At 40.7% G+C, this 26,839-nt stretch overlaps 1 protein-coding gene across 1 annotated transcript in view; it reads left to right on the forward strand.

Moving 5' to 3' along the window:
* LOC137270377 (uncharacterized) overlaps positions 1-26,839 on the forward strand; it is a 27,176-nt gene continuing 337 nt past the window's right edge. The window contains exons 1-9 of the mRNA XM_067803945.1: positions 1-406; positions 2,635-2,751; positions 12,912-12,986; positions 13,358-13,474; positions 21,850-22,113; positions 22,665-22,803; positions 23,016-24,189; positions 24,701-25,895; positions 26,253-26,831. Coding sequence (XP_067660046.1) covers positions 1-406; positions 2,635-2,751; positions 12,912-12,986; positions 13,358-13,474; positions 21,850-22,113; positions 22,665-22,803; positions 23,016-24,189; positions 24,701-25,895; positions 26,253-26,831 — 4,066 coding nt within the window. The remainder of the gene's footprint in view (positions 407-2,634; positions 2,752-12,911; positions 12,987-13,357; positions 13,475-21,849; positions 22,114-22,664; positions 22,804-23,015; positions 24,190-24,700; positions 25,896-26,252; positions 26,832-26,839) is intronic.

Raw genomic sequence — 26,839 nt, forward strand, 5'->3', positions numbered from 1 at the left:
ATGGATCGACCAACCCCTTACCGAAGAAACTGTGGACGAAAACAGTGTCTCCGGTGCAGCCCGAAGAAGGAAGAAGAAGAAGAAAAAGAAGGGACAACGCCCCTCATTCCCATTCCCACCACCACCACACCCTCACCACCACTAGAACCGACCATCAAGATTGAAGACGGTGGCGACGACGACGACGACGGAACGACGGGAGCTGGCACGACAGCGCGACCACCACCACCAACCACCGCGAGAACAGGCACTACAGCCAAGAAAACAGCCAACACGGAAATGGTGCCATTACAAGAATTAGCAGACCAATGGCGATTCATCATGTGCCCTACCTGTCTGAAAGCCCGTCCATCCGATCGATACGATGTCGTCCCCACAGCCAAGTTTTACGTCTGTCTCTATTGTGGTGGGGGTGTCCCCAAAGGAACGCAATCCCTCCACGATGACATTTGTCCCGGCAAATATGTTTTCCGAGGACTCCAACTCATCTGCCGATGCTGACTGTGAAGCATCCACACCTCACGGCCCTTTTCAGGGCCACCCACCTGCTCCCTAAAGACTGCTTGAAACACGATGCATCCCATCCCATCCCCCATCGCCGTCGTTCCACTCACTCACTCTTCCCTCCTCCCCTCTCCCCCTCTCCTTCCCTTCCCTTCCCTTCCCTTCCCTTCCCTTCCCTTCCCTTCCCTTCCCTCGTCCCGTCCCGTGCCGTGCCGTCCGTCTGCCGCCATCTTGAAACACGCTTCCTTCTCGCGAGATCACGCGAGATCCCGCGAGATCGCGCACAAACCACCGTTGCTTAGCAACACCCCCGTTGCTAACGATCACGTCACACCTCGTACACACCAACTCATGACGTCATCCTAGAACAATCCAATGACGTCACACACCCCGTACACACCAACTCATGATGTCATCCGAGAACAATCGAATGACGTCACAATGGGGGTCACGTGACCGAGAACAATCGAAAGACGCCAGGGTAACATTGTACACTACTGACACATATTCCAAACCCTCTCCGGTGTTTCAAGTGTCAGAATATCTGCACATTACTAGCGTTCAGTGCAGTCGGAAGACGCATATGGCAGAAGATATGAAGATGAGAGAGCAAATGGAGGATCATCAGACTGAATATTATCCATAACCCTTTTACACTTAATACTACTCCCCAAGCCACTGCAGTGCGTATTACTTCACATGTTACTTTCACATTATGCTCTCTATATATTCCGCCGTCTTCATCACTTCAACACATATACCGATTTTCACAATCTCTACGACCAACACCCTAAACCATGTATTATCATGGGTGATTTGAATGGCCACAACCCACTCTGGGGCAGTAATAACACTGACACTAAAGGCAAAATACTTGAGTACTTCATTTCCAATATTGACCTGATTCAAGTACCTATCTACAGCCTGCAACTGACTCTTATTCTGCTGTGGATTTTTCTCTTGCAGATTCAAACATCTTAAATTGGTTTGATTGGTCTTTCAGAAATAACTCCATTTATTTATCCATCGTATACAAAATTGAAATTTTCGAAGGCTAACTGGTATTTATATCAAACTGTTTGTAAATCAAACCTGAGATCTGAATGTTTCAATGATGTAACTGATCCCATTCAATCATTTGCTGACGTTTTAAATGAAATAGCTGGTGTGTGTATACGAAAGTCCTCTACGACTCTACCTGCACGAAAACCATGGTTTAATACAGATTGTAGACATGCCAGAAAAGCAAGGAAAAAGGCTGAGCATTATTTCCGCCATCATCCAACTGTCAATAACTTTAATAAATGTCAAATACTCAATACAAAGACGTGGCGTACATTTAAAGATCTTGGAGAATTTATGTATCCATAACATTTAAAGAAACTAAGGAATTACTGTATAAACAATAATATCATCAATTAAAGAGTCAACATAAAAATCACAAATCCTTATTTACTGATGGAGTCAAAGAGGTTGGCTCAGTAGCTTGTGCCACTGTCATTGGACTACTTTTACAGCAGACGCAAAGGCCATATTAACAACCTTTGACTATATTAAAAACATATCTTAAACACCAACAGTACATAATCTTTTCTGACTCTCTTTCTTGCCTACAGGCAACACGTGGGCTTAGCTGAGTTGTTACATGTCGCAAATTGTCGCAGTGCATACTGTGTCGAGAAGTTAGACCGTCGCGAGAGGTTGTCCCTCTTCTCAACATAAAGATCGCCCATTCTCGTCAAAATGTTATACGTATTTGTGCCACGTATTTGTGCTATTTGAATATTCTCTTTTCCCTCAAGTTTGCCCGGGTATATCCAGCTGTGTAACACAACGTTGTCGAACCTGTACAACATGCAAGTCACGCTCGAAAGATGTTTTCTACAGATTATCTGCAAACCAAAGAACATGTGACAGTGAGTTGATGTTTCAAGCACAAACATTGCGTGATAGGTAAATCGGAATCCGCAATCTGTGTAATGTGAAACCCTTATAAGTTCGGTAAGAATCCTTAGAAACAACCGCAAAGGGTGAAAATTTATCCGCTCTGAATGCCATGTAAATTGTTTCATAAAGACCTTCATAATTGTTATGTCCAATGCAATGCATTTGTGTTTGGTTTCTTCACAGGATGCCCTGTCATTCCAAACTGCCAGGCACAGCCATGTCTGACGTGTGATACTTGCAATCCACCAACCAAAAACAACGTCATCTTCAAACTATCTGAGGGGAAAACAAAATGTGAACGTACGTTGTGACTTCTTATTTTTTCAAGTTAAAGCGTGAAATCAGTTGAGGTCATTAATTTTAATTTCTGCACGAGCTGACGCCCTTTGAGTGAGTGAGTGAGTTAATATTTAACGTCACATCGGCAATATTTCAGCCGTATCGTGACGGGAACATAACATTGTGATAAATGAGTATTATAAAAGCCTCTCGATGATGGACAACAACTAGAATATCACAGAAAAGAAAGTAAAACTAGTGACTATACCTAAAACAATTTATCTATAGAGGACAATGCAATATAAAAATGGGCTATAGATTGCTAACAACTGAAGGTGGATCACCATACTGAGGACCATGGGGACTTACAGTACTTTTGCTACCTGCATGGACCCTAGCTGGATTTACATCATCCCCTAAGCCGTCAGCAATTTGGGAAATCTAGCCATACAATAAAAAGACACTTATTCTACGATTAAAAACGTGGAAATTTAGAATTTACTTTGAATGTTTGTTGACTTACGTACCCTCTCAGCAGGACAATAATTTTATGGTACTTCAACCTCCTTCGAAGATACAGCCACTATCGTCATCGTTGCATAATGACCTCTTCAACCTGGACCTACAACCGAAGTAGGTGTAACCAATGTAGGGCTTTATTTCATGTAATTTATTTATACCTACTTGGGAGTCCCACTTCTTCTGTATCACATCACGGATATAAGATCTAATGGTGGCTTTATAATCACTGTAAGGAATAAGAAGTGGTGTCACAGATTTGTTGAGTGCTGCTTTAGCAGCAAGGTCAGCCAATGTGTTACCAGAGATTCCTAAGTGGCTGGGTAACCAACAGAAGACGATGTCGTATTGCCCAGTCGCAAGATCATTATAAAGTTCAATAATTTCTATTAAAAGTGGATGCTTGCAAGAAATATTTTTAATAGCCTGAAGGCAAGAAAGAGAGTGAGAAACGATTATGAATTGTTTATGTTTAGGGTGTTTTTGAATGTATTTGAGAGTTGTTACTGTGGTGTTTGCTTCAGCAGTAAAAATAGAACTGTTAGTTGGAAATCCAGAAGATATTATTTTCGATCCAATGACAGTGGCACAAGCTTCTGCGCCACCGTCTTTCGAATCATCTGTAAATAAGGGTTTCCAATTGCTATTTTTAGTTTTTAATTGATTATATTCCTGTTTACATCTGATGTTTTAAGTGTTTTGTTTCTGATTTTGTAAGTGAAGTTAATGTTAGGTCCACTTGGGGCCTAACCAACTGCCAAGGAGAAGAAAGAAGACGGGAGGGAGCTATTTTTTCCAACTCAGTGCCGGCCGAAGAGAGAAATGGTTTAATTCTATGTCCTAGAGGCGGAACAAGAGAAGATTTCTTGTTGTATAAATCCTCATAACGAGTTATAAGCAGGGTAGGGTTACAGTCATTAGAGTATAATATAGTAATGTACTGTAAAGCTAATTTTATACGGCGCTGCTCAAGAGATGGTTCATCAGCCTCAATGTAAAGACTTTCAATAGGTGAAGTTCTAAAAGACCCAATACAAAGTCTTAAACCTTGGTGATGGACAGAATGAAGAAGCTTAAGGTTGCTTTTGCAGGCTCCTCCATATACGATGGAGCCATAATCAAGTTTAGAACGCACGAGTGGTCGATAGAGATGGAGAAGGGTACCTTGATCTCCTCCCCATTTAGAATTTGAAACCACTTTCAACAAGTGAAGTGTTTTCAGGCATTTAGTTTTAAGGGATTTAATATCCGGTAAAAACTTTAAGCGGGAATCAAAGATTAGACCCATGGACTTCGCTTCCTTCACAACTTTAATTGGCGTGCCATCTAGAGACAGTTCAGGGTCTTTATGTGGTCTGTATTTACGACAAAAATGTATGCAGTTAGTTTTGGAGACACCAAGACACCATTTATTAATCTTGTTTAAACACAACTTCAGTTGCCGCTCTATGGTATGTATATTTTTACCACGACAAAAAACATTAAAATCGTCCACAAATAACGATCCGTCAATTGAATCGTTTAAAACTTTTCATAAACTATTCATCTTTATACTAAAAGTGTGAGAGACAAAATACTACCTTGTAGAACACCCTGATCCTGATTGTAATGATCAGACAGGGTAGAACCCACACGGACCTGGAATTGTCTGTAATTTAAAAAAGGTGGCTATGAATTCAGGCAAACGACCCAGCAAACCGAAATCATGTAAATCTCTTAAAATGCCATATTTCCAGGTAGTGTCATATGCTCCTTCGAGATAAAAAAAAGGACACAACATGTTGTTTATTAATTAGTGCGTTTTCAACAAATGATTCCAAACGCACTAAGTGATCGACAGTACTTCTATTTTTTCAGAAACCACATTGTATATCTGTTAGAAAGGACACCCGTGAACGGCCACCTCCTCGTGGTGGGTGCTGGGTAACGCCAAAAACTCGCCAACATCCCCGTAGTGGACTCGGAGGGATATTTGGTCCACCAACCCGTTTGCCGTGAGTTGCGGCCCTGTGTCGGTGGAGGAGGGGATCCTGGTGGTTGAGGGCAATGGGGGCCTGCAGCCGTGTTCCACTTGCCTATTACACCACTTCGGCCCTGATTTCACCTAGACGGGTGGTTGAATGGGAGCGGTTCAACCAATCGGCTGGTCATGTCGAGCCCTGTGCATTACTTGTATTTGGACGACAACTTATATTCTGAATTAACTGTGTTGTTAATTTTCGGCTACGACTCTTTTTATTTGTCAAACATTACTTGAGTAGAAATATGTCATATATATAAATTTGCCTAGAGTCTACATGCCCAGAAGGCGATTGGCTCATGGACCAATCTGGTAGGAATTATCTTTTTTTTTTGATATTTTTCTGCTTGAGTATACCCTCCTAGTATCCTCGCTGCCGTGTGCTGGAGACCCGCATACAGTAGGCATTGTCCCCGTTGACACTCCGTGGTGGGTGGGGAGCTAGGAGGGTGAATCATATTCAGTACCACTATGGCGCCCCCACTGAAAAAAAAACGTTCGTACGAATCTGATGATTCACCATCTTCTGAGGATGAAATTCAAGAAGTTCTCCCAAATCCTGATAATTGGTCACGCTTTTTGGTTATGTCAGCACAAAATGATGGTCCACTAAAATTGAACCCTTTTGCCATTTCAAAGGGTATAGAAGGTTTAGCTGGCGATGTCACAAGAAGCTACGTTCTGGATCTCTTCTGATCGAGTGTGAAAAGAAAAGCCAGTCACAAATACTTCTTTCAACCAAATCACTGGCTAATGGTCCTGTGGAGGTGTCCCCTAACAGAACAGTCAATAGTTGTAAAGGCATTGTCCGTGATGTGGGACGTTGCCTTTCAGATAGGGACATCATTTCAGAATTACGTTGACAATGTGTAACCCACGTTAAGCGGTTCACTTCCAAAAGAGAAAATGACATCATAAAGACCAATACCTATTTATTTACATTTGGTCTTCCAACACGTCCGAAATCATTGAAGGCTGGTTATTGTCACTTAAGGGTTACTACTTACATCCCAAATCCCCTGAGGTGCTACAGATGTCAGAAATATGGCCATGGCTCTAAGTCATGCCGCAACCCGGCTGCTTGTCATCGATGTGGAGGCACCTGTGAAGATGGCAAACTCTGTGATAAACCTCCAGCGTGTGTAAACTGCTCTGGAAATCATCCTTCGTCGTCCAGAACATGCCGTACATGGGAACTCCAGTCAAAAAATTTCGAAAATAAAACATGAACGTAATGTCTCTTTTTTGGAAGCAAGGAAACTTGTACTAGCTCTTGAAAAACCAGGCCCATCTTATGCAGCTGCTGCTTTAGTCAACTCCAACTTCTAGACCAGTTTCATATCACTCAGTATGCTGTCAAACTGATTATACATGGATGGAATCTTCTACTCCAATCCTGACTACCTCTCATCGACAGTCGTCTAGTTCTTCATCTCAAACGGATGATCCATCAACGGTTGTCTCACCCTCGCCAATCACTTCAACAGTGAACCTGCAGTCGGTACCAAAACCATCTTCTGATTTGAAAACGCCGACCCAAAAAAACTGACCATTCTAATCGTTCTGATCGTATTGCAAAGGGTCAACGTGACCCTGTACGGGTACAGAATCGTTTTCAAACTTTAGTCGACATGGATGTATCTCCTCTCCCTCATCGGCGCAACACCAGTAAGTCGTCTAGAAAAGGGAAGCACAGATCCCCTGTACAACCACCTTTAACATGAGCGTTTCTAGTGCAGTTATTCAGTGGAATTGCAAAGGTCGTAGGATTTGCAATGATTCTCAACGATTTGCATTTATTGATACAAGATTTTAAGTCATCAGCAATATGTCTGCAGGAGACTTACGTAAATCAAAGTTATCAGTTTCTTTAAGGTAAGTACAGTGCCTACAATTCCTTCTCCCCACCAGGGACTAAAGCCACTGGTGGATCGTCTGGGTGTGATTCATAGCCCTGTTTTACTTCATACCAATCTTCAGGCTGTTGCAGTTAGAATAACTCTGCACATTGGTTTTACTTTGTGCTCTCTTTACATTCCCCCAACATCGTTGATTCAATTAACTGATCTTCAAGCCCAACTTCCAAAGTCCAGCATCATTATGGGTGATCTCAACGGTCATAACCCACTATGGGGTAGTGTGCATACAAGCAATGAAGGAAAGTTACTTGGAGAGTTCATTTCAAATAATGATTTATGCATCTATAACGACGGCTCTCACACTTATCTACATCCTGGGAATGATACTTATTCTTGTCTTGATTTATCTGTCACTGACTCAAACCTCCTGAAAGATTTGAATGGTCGGTCCATGACGACCTTCGTGGAAGTTATCACTTTCCTACAGTTCTAACACCTGTAACCCCTTCTGATGTTTCTCTGTCATCCAGATGGAATTTTAAGAAAGCTAACTGGCCTTTATATGAAACTCTCTGTGCTGACAAACTTAAACCTGAACTTTTCACTGATGTTGCTGACACTATAAAGTGTTTTACTGATGAGGGGAACAACACAGCCAATGAGTGTATCCCTAAGTCCTCTGCAACTCCACACAGAAAACCGTGGTTCAAGGATGATTGCAAACAGGCTCGGAAGGCACGGAAAAAATCTGATTATTATTTTCACCGCCATCCTATGGTCCACAATTTGAACAAATGTAAAATTCTTAATGCTGTCAATGGGTGGATGTCGATGAGGATTTGCTCATGGATAGGGTGACTGGAGACAAATGCATACGCTGATGAAGACGAAGGCATAGTTTAGTTGTTCTTTAGTTGGTTTCACAAGACATGACAAACAAGTATACATGAATGAGGTGAGCGGACTTCCAGCTCAACCTCAGGGCCTTTCCTGCGAGCGGCATAATCCTGATCGCGGTCGTCCCTACAAAGACAGTCGGAATGCCGGACCCTACACTCACATCTCACGTCTCACGTCCAGTATAGACCTAAACCTGGACGTGATCATACTGTTCCTTCAAATGATCAACCAATTTCTCTTACAAGCTGTGTTTGCAAAACCATGGAACGCATGATAAACAATAGACTAGTTTGGTACTTAGAGACCAATAACCTCATAACAGATATTCAGTGTGGTTTTCGTAAACACAGAAGTACCATTGAGCCCTTAGTGCGTTTAGAATCATTTGTCATAAACGCTATAATTAATAAACAACACGCAGTATCTATATTTTGTTATTTAGAAAAAAGCCTATGACACTACATGGAAATACGGCATTTCAAAAGATTTACATGACTTTGGACTGCGAGGCCGATTGCCTCAATTTATTTCCAACTTTGTAAATGACAGACAATTTCAAGGCCGAGTGGGTTCTACCCTGTCTGATCATTATAATCAGGATCAGGGTGTCCCACAAGGCAGTATTTTATGTGTCACTTTATTTAGCATTGAAATCAACAATTTATCTAAGGTTTTAAATGATTCGATTGATGGATCACTTTTTGTGGATGATTTTAATATTTCTTGTCGTGGTGAAAATATGCATACTACTGAAAGACAACTGCAGTTATGTTTAAACAAAATAAACAAGTGGTGTCTTGAAAACGGTTTTAAAGTCCAAAACTAATTGTATACATTTTTGCAGAAGATGTAAACCACATAAGGACCCTGAACTATTTCTAAATGGCACACCCATCAAAGTGGTAAAGGAAGCTAAGTTCTTATATATACTTTTTGACTCCCATTTAACCTGTTTACCACATATTAAGTCCCTTAAAACTTGTTGAAAGTCATTTCTAATTGTACGTGGATGAGGGGATCAAGCTACCCTCCTGCAACTTTATCGATCATTGATACGTTCTAAACTTGATTATGGTTGCGTGGTAGGTGGAGCCTGCAAAAGCAACCTTAAACTTCTTGATTCTGTCCACCATCAAGGACTGCGACTTTGTCTTGTGTTCTACAGAACTTCACCTATTGACAGTCTCTGTGTTGAGGCTGATGAACCATCTCTTGAGCAGCGCCGTATTAAGTTAGCTTTACAGTATATTACTAAATTATACACTAATGAATCTAACCCTGCATGTAACTGTGTTTTCAATCCCCTTTATGAGGATTTATACAACAAAAAATCTTCTCTTGTTCCGTCTCTAGGACATAGAATTAAACCATTTCTTTCTTCGGCCGGCATTGAGTTGGAAAACGTAGCTCCCTCCCGTCTTCTTTCTTCTCCTCCCTGGCAGTTGGTTAGGCCTCAAGTTGACTGCATTTAAAAAATTCGAAACTAATGAATTACAATATAAACAAGAATATAATCAACTAAAAAGTAAATATAGCAATTATTAATCCTTATTTACAGATGGGTCCAAGGACGGTGGCGCAGTAGCCTGTGCCACTGTCATTGGATCCAGAACAATATCTTCTAGATTATCAGACAACAGTTCTATTTTTACAGCTGAAGCTAACGCCATACTAACGGCTCTTAAATATATTCAAAGACACCCTGAACATAAACAGTATACAATCTATTCCGACTCTCTTTCTTGTCTTCAGGCTATTAAAAATATTTCTTGTAATCATCCACTTTTAATTGACATTATTGAGTTGTATAATAATCTTGCTACTGGCCAATACGACATCGTCTTTTGTTGGTTACCCAGCCACGTACGCATTTCCGGTAACACAATGGCCGATCTTGCTGCCAAGGCAGAACTTAACAAATCTGTGACACCACTTCTTATTCCATACTCTGATTTCAAAGCTAGCATTAGAACTTACATCCATGATCTGATGCAGAAGTGGGACACCCAGGTGGATGTAAATATATTACAAGAAATAAAAACGTATATTGGTTACACCTACTTGGGTTGTCCGACTAACGGGATCGGGTGGTCAAGCTCGCTGACTTGGTTGACACATGTCATCGGTTCCCAATTGCGCAGATCGATGCTCATGTTGTCGATCAGTGGATTGTCTGGTCCAGACTCGATTATTTACAGAACGCCGCCATATAGCTGGAATATTGCTGAGTGCGGCGTGAAACTAAACTCACTCACTCACTCACTTGGGTTGTCAGTCTAGATTTGAAGAGGTAAGTGCTTCAGGAGTTATCACATTGTGCGAGGAGAATACAAACTTACGAGGGACTGATAAAACCCCGTATTTACCGAGGCACGATGTGATAACGCATTTATCTAGCTGAATGTTTTCACTAAATCAAAACAAAACAACACGCATCGAATCGACTTGCTGCAATGTTGACACCAGCTGATCGTTTGACCTCAAAGCACTACACGTTTCTGAAGGCTTGTCGATGCACCCTTTTCTCACTTCACGTCGTCACCGAGGCGTAGCGGGTTGACATGACGTTTATACTCCCGCTCGTGGATCGTGATGGATGTACATGGTATTTTATCAGAGTCATTTGGACCAATCAAACCTCGACATGAGGCAAGATAATGTATGTTATCAGCTCCTGTAGCAGTATTGTGCGCTTGGTGAGCGGTACAGAGTTCTTGAAAAGAAAATAATTCATTATAGTCTTCCCCGTTATCAGAACGGAAGTTAATAGTTTTCTTTTCTAGTTGCTGTTGGTATTGTTGGAATTTAGGTACACAATTAGAAGAGGATGAGTGTTTAGCGAGTGTTTTACCCAGTTTATTTGCAATATCTGATATATCTGTAAGTAACTGATGTCCATGTTTAAGATGATGGACACCAGATTTAGTACCTTTACCTTTAATTTTCTGGACCATGTTACATACCTTGGACATCTGTGTCCGAGAATTTATTTTGGATACATAATTTTGCCAAGATTGGCGTTTGTTTTGTTTAAAAGTACGCCGAGGTCTAGCATTTAAAATTTAAAATATATTTAAAGTATGTATCAAAGGATGGCGTCGGAAATAATGTTCTGCCTTTTTCCTTGCCTTCCTAGCTTGTTTGCATTCATCGCTGAACCATGGTTTTCTTATGGGTGGAACTACAGAGGACTTTGGTATACACTCATCAGCAATGGAGTTAAGTTCTTCAGGAACGTCAATAAAGCGTTCAGGTTTAAGTTTCGTCGGAAACAGCGTTTCATATAAAGCCCAGTTAGCCTTTTAAAAAAGTCCTCCAGTAATTTACCTTTAGTATTTGCAGTTACACTTCCCCAGAGTGGGTTGTGTCCATTCAGATCTCCCATTACAATACATGGCTTCAGAAGTTGATCATACAGCACTTGAAGATCGGTTTTGTGAAACGTTGAAGACGGAGAGATATAGACAGAGCATAACGTAACGTGCAACGTTAGTCATACTGCAATGGCCTGCAGATTAGTATTAAGTGAAACGGGGATATGAATAATGTTCTCTTCGACTGGAATGGAAGATCCTCCCGTGGCCCTATCACCTGGAGGGGAAAAGCAATGATATGCTTTGTATATCTGTCTGTGTTAAAAAAGGGAGTGAGTGAGTTAATATTTATCGTCACATCGGCAATATCTCAACCATATCGTGACGAGAACAACACAAAAAACCATGATATATATCAATAATACTTGAAACAATCTAAAAACTGTTGACAAAGAACAGCAAAACCACTAGTATATCACAGAAATTCATTTAAATCTAGTAATGATATCTAAAACAGTATAATTACTGAGAACACTACAATATAAAAACGGGCTATAGATTGCCAACAACTGAAGGAAGATCACCATATATCAACAGGATCAATTTCAAGTGGACGTTTTGTTTTTTGGGGGTAGTATTTCATAAGCCATGGTTGGTGTCATATGGTTCATCATCCGAGCTCCCCACCCACCACGGAGAATCACAAGGACAATGCTAAAGAAAGCGGGCCTGAAAGGATACCCGGATGACATACTCGAGCAAAACAATTAAAAAATTAATAATTCCAAGATTGGCCCATGAGCCACCGCCTTCTGGCATAGGACTCTAGGCAAAATTGAAATACATGTTATCATATTTCAAAATCCAAGTCATTGCACTGTAATAATAAATCCAAGCCCGAAAATAAAACAATTCCAAATCAGATTTGTGCATTGACATATAGACAGTCCATGCACAGGACTTGGCATGAACAGCGGATTGGTTGAACCGGGCCCATTCAACCACTCGTCTAGGTGAAGTAAGGGTCGAAGGGGTGTGTTGAGCAAGGAGAACGCGGGTACAGGTTCCCAGTGCCCTCAACCACCAGACTCCCGTCCTCCACCGACACAGGGCCGCAACCCACGGCAAACGGGTTGGTGGACCAAATATTCCCCGGGTCCACAACGGGTGTGTTGGCGAGCTCATAGCGTTACCCAGCACTCACCACGAGGAGGTGGCTCGCCACGGGTGCCTGACGCCCCTTGAATTTGGTGCGATATATCGATAACTGATACGAGATTGTAAGTGGCTGGCTCATCGAATGTCCTCCGGAGAGGGTACAGAAGAAGACGTGATTTAAGGTATATTTGTTATTGCCAATATGTTAATCGTATAATATCCGTTTTTCAGAATTGGCTAAATTTAGTGGCAATCGATTGTAGTTCGAGGTATGATGAAACCTCTGGTAGGATCCCTGCCAAAGGACTGTTAGCCTTCTGTATTATACAAATAAATACTTTTGGAATCTACTCATTTTGATACATCTTTGTAACTGAAGTGATTATCTGACAGAAGCATGTCACATTCCAGGTTCTTGTGAGGATATGGGAAGCACAGTTGAAATGTCCCTGCAGTGGTTGAGTCCAGACAAGGAGAGATGTTATTGTGAGTTTAATCATAAGAGCTGCCTAAGCCTTGCTAAAATGTGCATAACCTTAAACATCGAGATAACCAATAAGTTGTTTGATAACTCACATGCAGTCTCGAGAATTGCATTTCAGATGCATCGGTTCTGAAAAATGTAAGCAAGATGTTCCATAAGTGATTTTGTGTTCCGAATATAATTCGGTTATCATTATATTCTAGCTTTGCGGCAAGTCTTCAGATTGGTTTAGGATCTTTTATAACAATCGAAATGGATGATGTTAAAATCATTACAGATAAATTAATCAACAATAATCATAATAAGCATGTAATGCACCTGATCCTCATATTAGGTTTATCCAATACACAGTACCACTCTGTCTATATTCCAGTGGCCTGTTCATACGTGGACAATAGGTGGTGTTGGCCTGGCAGCTGTTCTAATGGTCTGATGTCATCCTGCTCGTGTGAAAGTGGATTCAGGAAGTCAGGGAATTCCACCTGTGACAGTGAGTGCTTTACAGTTTGAGAACTCGTCACGATTAGATCCTGTGGGCAAAAGCTGAAGAACTGTCGGGTGGTCACACGTCCACGGTTTGCCTTTGAGTGAGTGAGTGAGTGAGTTAATATTTAACGTCACATCGGCAATATCTCAGCCAGATCGTGAGGAGAACATTTAATACTGAAATGAAATATATGTCTATTATAAAACGAAGGACAGTAAAACAACTAGAATATCACAGAGGAGAATACAAAACTAGTAACTATACCTAAAACAATTTATCTTTAAAGGACAATACAATGTAAAAATGGGCTATATATTGCTAACAACTGAAGGTAGATCACCATACTAAGGACCATGGGGACTTACAGTACTTTTGCTACCTGCATGGACCCTAGCTGGATTTACATCATCTACTCAGCCGTCAGCAATTTGGGAAATCTAGCCATGCAAATAAAAAGACACCTATTCTGCGATTAAAAACGTGGAAAGTTTGAATTTACTTTGATTGTTTGTAGACTTACGTACCCTCTCAGGGGCACAATTTACAGTACTTCAACCCCCTTTGAAGATACAGCCACTAACCAGCACAGTTATGAATTTAAACTTCCAAAAATAAAATATTTATCTATTTACAATTCAGTCAATAAATCTAATTCTTTTAAAAATGCAGTGATTAAATGAGAGCTTGTGTTATTAAAAAGATCCTTCAGAGTTTGCGTATTAAAATACTGATCCCTTGTGATGGAATACTCAACACAGTGAGTGAGTGAGTTAATATTTAACGTCACATCGGCAATATCTCAGCCATATCCTGACAAGAACCATAATTATTATACATAATAGTGAATGGTAAAAAATTCAACGAAGGATACTAAAACAACTAGAATATCACAGATAGACATTTAAAACCAGTAATTAATTCTAAAACAGTTTAATAATAGAGGACGCTACAATATAAAACACGGGCTATAGATCGCCAACAGCTGAAGGTAGATCACCATACTAAGGACCATGGGGACTTACGGTACCTTTGCTACCTGCATGGACCCTAGTTGGATTTCCATCATCCCCTCAGCCGCTGGCGAGTGTAGGAACGTTTAGCCAAAGTTTTAAAAGAACACAAATGCTACGTTTAAAATCAGGTAAGCAAAAATGAAACTGTGAACGTTTTGGGACTGACGTATCCTCTCAGGAGGACAATAATTTTACGATGCTTTAACTCCCTTTGAGCCACTAACAATACCAGTTGCTAATTTGTACTACCAATCGTTAAAATATATCTATCTACAGCATATAGTAATCAAAATTCAGTCATTAAATCAATTTCTTTATAAAAAAATTAATTATTAAATGATAACAGCAGTAAAAAGATCCTTAATAGTTTTGACATTGGAATATTTATCCCTTGTGAAGGAGAATTCCACACAGTCAAGCAGGATATGCTTGACTGTAACTCTCTCAGCACAAGGGATACAAAACGGAGGATCTTCACCTTTTAACAGGTATACATGTGTATATCTTGTGTGGCCAAAACGACTTCGTCTCATGATGACCTCTTCAAATCTGGACTGACAGCCCAAGTAGGTGTAACCAACAAAGGGTTTTATTTCATGTAATTTATTGATTGATTACGATGTCGTAATGACCAGTAGCAAGATCATTATATAATTCAATAATTTCTATTCAAAGTGGATGTTTACAAGATAGGTTTTTAATAGGCTGAAGGCACGAAAGAGAATCTAAATAGATTATATATTGTTTATGTTTAGGATGTCTTTGAATATATTTGAGAGCCGTTAATATGGCCTTAGCTTCTGCAGTAAAAATAGAGCTGGTATTTGGTATTCTAGAAAATATTGTTCTGGATCCAATGACAGTGGCACAAGCCACAGCGCCACCATCCTTAGACCCATCTGTAAATAAGGCTTTGTAAGTATTACATTTACTTTTTAGTTGATTATATTCTTGTTTATATTGTAAGTCATTAGTTTCTGATTTTTTAAATGATGTTAATGTTAGGTCAACTTGTGGCTTAAGCAGTTGCCAAGGAGGAGAAGAAAGAAGTCGAGAAGGAGTTATAGTTTCCAACTCAATGTCAGCAGCAGCAATAAACGGCTATATTCTGAGTCCAAGAGGTGGAACAAGAGAAGACATTTTGCTATACAACTCCTCATACAGAGGATTGAAGACACAGTTATGTGCAGGGTTAGAATCGTTAGAGTATAGTTTTGTGATATATTTTATACGGCGTTGTGTAAGAGATGGTTCATCGGCTTCAACGTAAAGACTGTCAACAGGAGATGTTCTAAAGGACCCAAGACAAAGTCGCAGACCTTGGTGGTGGACAGAACCTAATAGTTTCAAGTTGCTTTTACAAGCTCCACCATAAACGATGGAGCCATAATCAAGCTTTGAGCGGACAAGTGATCTGTATAGGTGTAGGAGAGTAGCTTGATTTCCTCCCCACCTTAAATTAGACACGACTTTCAATAAAACAAGTGCCTTCAAGCATTTAGTTTTTAGGGATCTTATATGCGGAAGAAAAGTTAAATGTGAGTCGAAAATCAGACCTAAGAATTTGGCCTCTTTGACAACTTTGATGGGAGTGCCAATTAAAAACAGTTCTGGGTCTTTATGTGGTTTATATTTACGGCAGAAATGTATGCAATTAGCTTTTGATTTAGAAAATTTAAAGCCGCTTTCAAGACACCGTTTATTTATTTTGTTTAAGCACAATTGCATTTACGGTTCAATGGTATGCATATTTTTACCACGACAAGAAATATTAAAATCATCCACAAAAAGTGATCCATCAATTGAGCCACTTAAAACCTTGGATAAACTGTTGATCTTGATGCTAAATAAAGTGACAGAGAAAATACTGCCTTGTGGCACACCCTGATCCTGATTATAATGATCAGACAGGGTAGAACCCACTCGGCCTTGAAATTGTCTGTCGGCCTTGAAATAAATTGAGGCAATCGGCCTCGCAGTCCAATATCATGTAAATCTTTTACAATGCCGTATTTCCATAGTCCTGACTTTAATGGTCAGACAGGGTAGAACCAACTCGGACTTGGAATTGTCTGTCTTCTAAAAACTGACATATAAATTGGGGTAAACGACCCCTCAAACCAAAGTCATGAAGATCCTTAAGAATTCCATACTTCCATGTCGTATCATATGCCTTTTCAAGGTCGAAAAAAATTGATACAGCATGGTGTTTATTTAACATGGAATTTTTAATAAAAGATTCTAAACGTACCAAATGATCGATGGTACTTCGATTTTTGCGGAAACCACATTGAATGTTAGTGATGAGGTTTTTGGTTTCCAGGTACCAAACTAAACGATTATGAACCATACGTGCCATAGTCTTACAAACAGAGCTAGTAAGTAATATTGGTCGGTAGTTAGAAGGATCAGTATGATCCCGACCAGGTTTAGGAACAGGAATGATAATAGCATTTCGCCATGATGAAGGGAAATGACCAGACGTCCATATATTATCAAAGATATTCAACAATGTTTCTAAAGACGATTCAGGTAAATGTTTAAGGAGCCGATAATGTATGTTATCAGCTCCAGTCGCAGTATCATGAGCTTGGTCAAGGGCAGTATGGAGCTTATGAATGGAAAAGATTTCATTGTAGTCCTCCCCATTGCCGGAATTAAAATTAATTTCTTGTTGATCTTTAAATTTCTTAAAGTGTGGTAAATAATTTGACGAAAAGGAATGTTTTGCAAACGTTTCACCAATTTTATTTGCAATATCAGATGTTTCAGTGAGAAAACTGTCACCTTCCTTGAGATTGTGAACACTACACTTTGATCCTTTACCTTTGATTTTCTGTACCATATTCCAAACCTTAGAAATTGGCGTTCGTGAGTTGATTTTAGAAACGTAGTTTTGCCATGACTGTCGTTTATGTTGCTTAAATGTGCGACGAGCCTTGGCATTAGAAATTTTAAATTGATTTAAATTATGGACATTTGGATGGCGACGGAAATATTTGTCTGCCTTTTTTCTCTCCCTCCTAGCTTGTTTCCAATCAGTGTTAAACCACGGTTTACGAATGTATGAAACTGTAGAGGATTTTGGAATGCATTCATCAGCTATGATATTTAATTCATCAGAAAAGGTTTGAATAGGATCAGGGGCATTTAGGAATAAATTAGGTTGCAACCTTTCAGTGCATAATGTTCGAAACAGAGACCAATCAGCTTTTGTAAAGTTCCACCTTGATGATGGCGGAGTGTCACTTGGATGTACAGTTGATAGAACAGTGTAAAAATGGTCGCTTCCAGAAAGGTCATCATGAACCGACCATTCAAATTCATTTAATAAGTTGGAGTCTGTAAGGGAAAGATCTATAATTGAAGAATAACTTCCCGTTCCAGGATGCAAATAAGTATGTGAATTACCATTGAATATACATAAATCATTGTTGGAGATGAAATCCTCAAGTATTTTTCCTTTTCTATTTGTAACTGAACCACCCCAAAGTGGGTTGTGGCCGTTCAAGTCACAGGGTTATAATACAGGGTTTAGGAAGTTGATCATACAACTCTTGATGGTCTGATTGCAGAAGACAGTAAAAAGGGGGAATGTAAAGAGAACATAAAGTGAACACAAAATTAAATGTAAGCCGTAATGTAACTGCTTGAAGAGGGGTATTAAGTGAGATAGGACTATGGATTATACCCTGCTTCACAATAACTGAAGATCCTCCAGTAACCTTATGACCTGGAGGGGAGAAACTATGATATGAGCTATACTGCCGTAGGTCAAATGTATCAGTGACTTTGAGATAGGTCTCTTGTAAGCATAAAACTGATGGCTTCAAATCTTGATCCAAAAGCTGTAAATCATTAAAATTATTCCGCAGACCTCTACAGTTCCATTGGATTATATTTTGAGAACGCATGGCGGTTCAATGGGAGATCTGGACGAGTTCAGTACCAATACATTAGAGTATCAATCATTTAGGATGAGCTATTGGAGAAAGCTCACGGCCTTTTTTCTTTGGAGAATGACTCCTGGAGTAGATGCTCACCTGAGATGACACGTCCATGTCATCTAAAATTTCAAACCTATTTAGAACGGACACAGGGTCTCTTTGTCCTTTAGGCACACGATCAGTTCTACTTTGCTTTTTAGAATAATCAACGTTCGCATTTTTCTTTTTCACAACTGGTGCAGACGTCTGAGTTTCTGATGATTTCAGTGATTTTTGTGAGGAAGATTGACTGTTAGAAAGGGAAGTCAGATCAGATATGCACACAGGTTTTTAAGCATCACCCATGTCAAATCAGTCTGACATTCAATGGACTTGACAGATGGTTTCAGTACTTCTGCGTATGTGGATTTACCTCTGAAGGAAGCGTTGCAAGAAGTCGAAGCTGAAGCAGCCAGTTTTTCTTTGCTTCTGAAAAAATTATATTCTTCTCAGTTTTGATACGCTGAGCAGACATTTCAAATTGCCAAGCTGGACATTCTTTTGAGGAAGCCATGTGCGAACGAGAACATTTCACACATTTTGGGTCAGATGAACGTGGTGGTGAATCATCATCGTCACCACCACAGCGATAACAAACAGCTCGGTTCTTACAGGTCTTCTGTCCATGACCAAACCTCTGGCAGTTAAAACACCTGAGAGGATTAGGGACATATAGATCAATTTTTCATAGAAAAAATCCAACTTTAATAGATTGGGGCAGTTTTGGGATATCAAACGTCAGTAAATAGGTATTGGAAGGTAAAGCGATACCATCTTTCTTAAAGGAGAAAAGCTTAGCCTCAACAACTCCTTGCATCCGTAACTGACTGACAATGTCATCAGTGGAGAGATCAGACTTCTGTCTCTGTCACGAATAATAACTTTGCTAAGGTTCAGTGTTTTGTGAGGATAACATTTAACAGGAACATTTCCAAAAGATTTTGCTTCTATCAGATTTGCTGCTTCCTCTCTCTTCAAGCATTCTATTAAAATTGAGCCAGATCTAGTTTTGGTCACATTCTTTACTGTTCCAGCAATACCTTAGATCGCTTTCTCTAATAGAAAAGGCGAACAAGAAGTCAATTTTTTCTCACTAGATTCAGCAGTAATGAATCGAGGCCAGGTATCACTGTCAGAATAACACAATCTAGTAATTGTGTCTTCCTCATCATCAGTCATCTATATGACAACGTTTTTGTTTCTTTGCAGTAACATCACAGATAATGTACCACTAGATTGGCCCATGAGCCATCGCCTTCTGGGCATAAGACTCTAGGCAAAAGTCATAAAACATATATTCATGCAAACGTACATCAGAATCAAATGATGTTGTTTGAACAGAGGACGCCAAGACCATAATTTCAACAATTCCAAATATTTTTGTGCAGTTATATACAAATCCATGAACAGGGCTTGGCATGACCAGCCGATTGGTTGAACTGGGCCCATTCAACACCCCGACTAGGTCAAGTCAGGGCCAAAGTGGTGTATTAGGCAACAGGAACACGGTTGCAGGCCCCTGTTGCCCTCAACCACCAGGATCCCCTCCTCCACCGACACAGGGCCGTAACCCACGGCAAACGGGTTGGTGGACCAAATATCCCATCGGGTCCACTACTTGGGTGTTGGCAAGTTCTTGTTGTTACCCAGCACCCACCACGAGGAGGTGGCTCGCCACGGGTGCCTACTCAACACAGTCAAGCAGGATATGCTTGGAAGTTTTTCAGAACACAGTGTTTCATATAAAGCCCTGTTAGCCTTTTCAAAATTCCGCCTTGATGATGGAGGAACATCAGATGGAGTTACAGATTTTAGTATAATAGGAAAATGGTCACTTCCACATAGGTCATCGTGGACTGACCATTCAAATTCATGAAGTAGTCCTGAATTTGTGAGTGACAAGTCGAGAGCAGAATAAGTCCCTGTACCAGGGTGTAAATATGTGTTGGAACCATCATTATAAACACATAAATCATTGTCAGAACAAAAGTCCTCCAGCAATTTACCTTTAACGCTTGTAGTTACACTGCCTCAGAGTGGGTTGTGCCCATTTAAATCTCCCATTATAATACAGGGCGTCGGGAGTTGGTCATATAGAGCTTGAAGATCAGTTTTGGCAAACATCGAAGACGGTGAAATATAAAGAGAGCATAGCGTAAACACTACATGTAAAGCAATTCTCACTGCAACAGCCTTCATATTAGTAATAAGTGGAACATGGCTTTGAATAACGTTTTGTCTGACTAGAATGGATGATCCGCCAGAGGCCCCATCACCCGGAGGTGAAAAACAATGATATGCATTAAAATGACGAAGACCAAATGTATGTGTTTGTTTTAAATATGTCTCTTTGAGACATATCGCTGAAGGTGTAAAATCTTTCTTGCTGCTTTTTCCCGCACTCTACTAGCAGGCCACCTGAACGTAAGCGTCTTATGTTCTTCACATCCCCAGCAATACCTTGAATACCTTTGGATACAGCAAAGGGGTTCAGCTTCAACTCTGTCTTGTCAGGAGTCTCAATCACAATGAAACGCAGCCAATACTCAATCGATGCAGACGGTCTATGGTCAGTATGAACAGGGTCAATATCAAATGGACGTTTTGTTTTTTTTGTTGGGTTTTCATAAGCCATGGTTAGTGTAAATGGTTCATCATCCGAGCCTCCCCACCCACCAGGGAGTATCACAAGGACAATGCTAAAGCAAGGGAGCCTCCAGCTTACAGCACCAAGGATACTCGGATGACATACTCCAGCTGAAGAATTAAAACATTAATAATTCCACCAGATTGGCCCATGAGCCATCGCCTTCTGGGCACACGACTCTAGGCAAAAACATGAATTAGTAAAACTGAAATTCAGATGATCCAAAAATCGGCCAAGACCTAATAATAGACATATTACAATTTTCAAATTTTTGTGCAACATTACATATAGTAATGCTCAGGACTTGGCATGACCAGCCGATTGGTTGAGCCGGGCCCATTCAACACCCCGTCTGGGTGAAGTCAGGGCCGAAGTGGTGTGTTGAGCAATAGGAACACTTGTCCTGCTCCCATGCCCTCAACCACCGGGATCTCCTCCTCCACCGACACAGGGCCGTAACCCACGGCAAACGGGTTGGTGGACCAAATATCCCCCAGGGGTGAACAGCTCTTGACGTTACCCAGCACCCACCACGAGGAGGTGTTCGTTCTCGGGTGCCTTGCCTTTGAGATATCAATAACCTTGAAGTTATAATTATTGAGTTTGGTCTCTTGGATGCTGCTTTTATTCATTGCATTGTCACCCCATATGATCTTAGTTATAGTCGCTTATATTGCATTATGCATGTGTTCACCTGCATACAAGCAGACACGCAAATATCGTATGTTCCAGTTACCACGAAGGCGGATTTGCTCACTTGCAACGTTGGAATAGAAGACCACAGAAGTGAGGTCATGAACAGCACCAGCACTGGCAACTCCACAGACTGTTATTCACAGACAGACGTATATATCAACATACAACCTGAGTCAATGTCTATTAGAATAACAGCTGAGTTTCAAAAGAAAGTATTATCAACTCCACCTGTGTACATCAACAGAACCTATATCGGAGTCGTGGACAGTAACCTGACAGTTACAAGAAAAGACCTCTCAGGTAAAATGTACTGTTGCATCCGATGCATTTTCGAGTGAGTGACCTCAATTTTACGCCGTGTATAGCAATAGTGCGACAATAACACTGCTTGGGGCTCCAGAAAATGGAGTACCCATGTGGGATGGAATCCAGGTCAGCAGCGTGACTGCGAACGCCTTTGCCACGAAGCTAAACCCCCAACACTTACAGATTACACTTACGTCTGAACTATCCTATAGCTGCTCAACATCCCCAATGTCTCACAATGGTGTTCCATTGCGCGGATGATTTAATTCACTTTTCCATAATTATGTTCTCTTCCTCGGGAATCATGTTTACGTATCTGTTTTGGAACGGTGATATTTGGCACAAAATCATATCCATATTTTTACGCTACTAAACTGATGAGAGCATCAAATATGAACAAATAACGCAAGCAGTCATGGGTACATCGAGAGTCCGTTGCATTCATCTGACACCATCAGCACCGTTTGGTTATGAATAGCTTTTCATAAGTGATATTACTAGGTTGTCACAAAAATCATTACTATTAGTATTTTGACATGTTAAAGGCACAGAACACATTTTGTCTTCCACCACCTTGAGAGGAGGTGGCGACTGCAACAAAGCCCTGTCGTCGTCCACACCTTCACCTCATATGTCCTGTGATAGAGTACTGAAAGGTTCATCCTCCCTGCAGAATGGAGAATGGTAACTTGTGTGTAACTGTCATCAAGTACATGTATGTTCATCTCCACGTACTTAAACTCGTTTTTCACTAATATGTGTTACTTATTGAACATTCTCTCATGTCTGTCAACTTATTGGAGAACTGAGATGAAGTTTATATACTGACGTTATCACACATTCTCACGCACATGATAATCACAAAAAGCCAATTACATTGAAAATTATACTTTCAGGTTATGCGGTATAATCAAGGTCTTTTCTGGGGGTTCATTTGATTATACAGACTTCAAAGGCGACATCGTTGGAAACAAGATATTTACACCCCTTCCAGAAAGCAAGATCATCTGCTTCAGATACGACAATGCTGCCCCAATTCATTGTAAAGCAGATTCAAGATTTCCATGTTCCTCTGAACGTCCCCTGGGCCTATCCACAAGAGCAACTAAATCCCCTAACATCACTGTTGGTGTGTCTGGTTGGATAGACCCCTATCCCAAGTCTGGAAAACAAGAACAAGCCTCAGGAATAAAGTACTATAAGGTGGATGTTTTTGGCATGAAACACCTTGGTCCTGATACTCTAGACGTGGACTACACCAACCATGTGTTTGAATCAGACCAGCTGACCGGAAACAGTGTGAACATCACAGTCTCACTCCCATCAGAGCCTGCCATGTATGTTACATATGTGGAAGTCCACGACGTTGCTGGAAATGTCGGGTATAGTCGACGTTTCCTGTTGTACGACAATTCATCTGAACTTGAGGTTAGGACAACGAAAGTTCTGAGGGTAATATCTGCATCGAAGGACACGAGATATACTTGGCAAATTCACCATGGGGACATTCAGTTAGATTGGAACGAACGTTATCATAATGACCATTACATAACGAACAATTATTTTGGCCAGGTGAAAGAAGACACAGGTAAGGCTATATCTGGTGCATATGATCAAGTAACGGGTATTTTACCTGTCACTGGTACTGTGAGTATCCATGGCATCACTGGTTTCAAGTACCAATGGAATCTCAATAATGGCTCTAAAACGTCATGGGAATCAGTTCCAGATTTCACCAACCAATCTCTGAGCCTCGGTCTGAATCTGACGGATGGTGAAACATATGAAGTGTGGATTGAAGCCCAGGACATCATGATGAACACCATCGTGGAGTCTGTAGTTGTGCACATAGACAGGAGTGTGGCTGACATCGTTGATACCTGGCTTGTTAGAGACGGAACTAGTCAGATATATGTTCACAACAACACAGATCTTTCTACGATGGTTCTTCAATTTCGAGCGTGGGATGTCCACAGCGGGATGACGTCTGTGCTATGGGCACTTGGAACAACTGATGCAGGCTCAAATCTCGGGAGCGGAGCACTTCCTGTCAGGAAACTCGATGCTCTGGTAATTCTCAGATGGAATTCGGAAATTGAAACATTTATTTATTTCATACGGAGATTAATGATATCGTGTTTTGTGTTTGATTTATATTAGAATACGAATACAACATGGTCGTATTTGGATATTTTGATCATGTGCTTACTCAAAAAGAACAGATCTAGATGTGTTGATTAAAATGGGCAAATATTTTTGTCTAGTTATAAACATTACTCTGAATGCATGCAAAATAGAATGAAAAAAGTTAGTCCAGGACACACTGATGTTTTTACTTCCTTGACAACGGTCATCTGATATTGGAATACCCGTTGCTGCCAAATACATTGCAAATGTTTATACATAAAGGTAAATTCATTTCTTAATTGACATAATTCCACTGGAGTAGGTAATGGAAATTGTGTGTAGGGTTTTAGGAAACGAAATTCACCGGGATCATAATGCATAGAAATAGCCCCATCATATCCAACCTAGCACATAGGCCCTACCGGTTTCATTTTTAAGAATTCTTTTTTTTCAGGTTAGGTGTCCACGAGAGCCAGATTGTTACTGTCCATCAGTGGGACCCTGTGAATTCCAGAATTATACACTGGACCTTGGCAGAACTACTCTTAAAGCCAATAATACGAACACGGGTCAACACAACAGAGAGTATTACTTCACCCTCTTCATAACTAATGGGGCCATGCTAAAGAGCTTTGCTCACTTCGATGTGCTGGTTGATGAATCTCCTCCTGTAGTTGGCATCGTTCAAGAAGGGAGCATTGATGGTCCAGACATAGATTACACCAGTGAAGGACATGTTCTGATCAGTTGGCGAGGTTTTATTGACCATGAGAGTGGCATCAGATATTACATTGTTGGCTTAGCAGACAAGTGTCTTAGTATTGATGAACTGAAGCAAACAAATACCAGCCATGCCATCGTTCAAAAAGCACCAACAAACAGTTTATCACTAGTTTTCCCTAAAGAAGGCAGGTACTTTACTTCAATTCTCGCTGTCAACAATGCTTTAGAGCCTTCAGATGTTATCTGTTCAGATGGTATTACATTTGATAACTCCCCACCAATCATAGAAAATATTACCCTCCATCAAGCATCTTCTTTACCTAGTCTCCAATGCATGTTTGATCAAGTGTGGCTAATCAACTCTAATATGACAATGGCTTGGCTTCCAATGGTGCAAATGTGCCAAGAACGATGTCATCATAACCCAGACACAAATCTGCGATTTCCTATAGTATATGGAAGTTACATAGACAACGAGACAGCTGATAGTCTATGTAGGGATCTACCGTATCTGAATGAGACTATCGTTTATGTGCCGTTTCACAAACTTGTCCTTACCTGGAGCTTAACAGAAAACGAAAGCCAAATTCGGGATTCCTTCATAGGGTTTGGATATGATGCATCAACATACAACAAGCCGGATCTAGCCAACTATAAACCTACCCATAGGAAGACAAGGTTCCACAGTCACGAGACTGGTTTTGATAGTAGGACAGAGTTTTACATATTCATCAAGACAGAAAACAAGGCTGGTGTCTCGTCAGTGGCTACCCTTGGTCCTGTGATGATAGATGACACTCCTCCAGACGTTCACGGGACACTAGTTCCAGAGATAGTTGGGGATCACATCAGAGTCACCTGGACCAACCACACATTCTCAGACCCTGAAGAAGTACATCAGCAGTTCACGGCCACATACCGGGCGGGTAAGCATCAGCTGCAGATTGAACATGTGTGTCTTGATTGTCTATGTTGGCATAGCTTTTGCTTCATCGTTATTGTTGTACCTAAAATATGGCCACAACATGACATTTGCCTCAAACATGAACAGAACGTTATATTTCTTACCAACTTGTTATCTGTCAATTAACACTATCTTTGATCTGGTACATGGCAGAGAATGCACCTAAAACGTAAGCACGACTTTCAACAAATTCACGTGAATCATATTTGTTCATGTTTTAATTTGAAAACAATTGGACAGAACTATTTTTAAAATGTCTACTGGATTGTGGGAAGGAAGCTGTAACTGCACGGTGAAGAGAATATATGATGTTTTACAGTTATGGACGAGGACTATGTTACACCAATACTGCAGACTCCTTCTGGGCCAAGTGAGATGTGCAAAGCTGAGGGACATGCTGGCTGCATTCAGTATCCAATGGTCGCACTGCAGCGTCAGGATTCAGAACTTGGGAAGCGATGTCTCTTTGAGTTGTATGTTTATAATTCAGCCGGCCACTTCACTACGGTAAGAACACAACCAATCCGTCTTCCATCACTATTCCCTCCTGGTCCAGCTCTGGTGGTGGATATAGATCCTTCAGATGTCAACTCTTTAACAGACGTGGACTTCCATCAGCAATATTCAGCTTGTGCTCACTGGTCTGGATTCCAACATCACAGAAACGTGACCTTTGAGATAGGCATCGGGTCAGCAGCGGGTATGGATGATATAGCAACGTTTACAGGTGTCCTTGGGATGGATATCAACACAGCTTGTGTCAACTCATCCTCTCTCTCGACTTTTGTCAGGTACTTTACATCTGTTCGGGCAAAATGTTCTGGTGGAGAGACTGTTTCGTCGTCAGATGGCTTCATGATTGTGGCAGATGTTCCTCATGCCATTTCTGTCTATGATGGTCCTACA

This window comes from Haliotis asinina, unplaced genomic scaffold (genome assembly GCF_037392515.1).
Source record: "Haliotis asinina isolate JCU_RB_2024 unplaced genomic scaffold, JCU_Hal_asi_v2 scaffold_64, whole genome shotgun sequence".
NCBI classification, from domain to species: Eukaryota; Metazoa; Mollusca; class Gastropoda; order Lepetellida; family Haliotidae; genus Haliotis; species Haliotis asinina.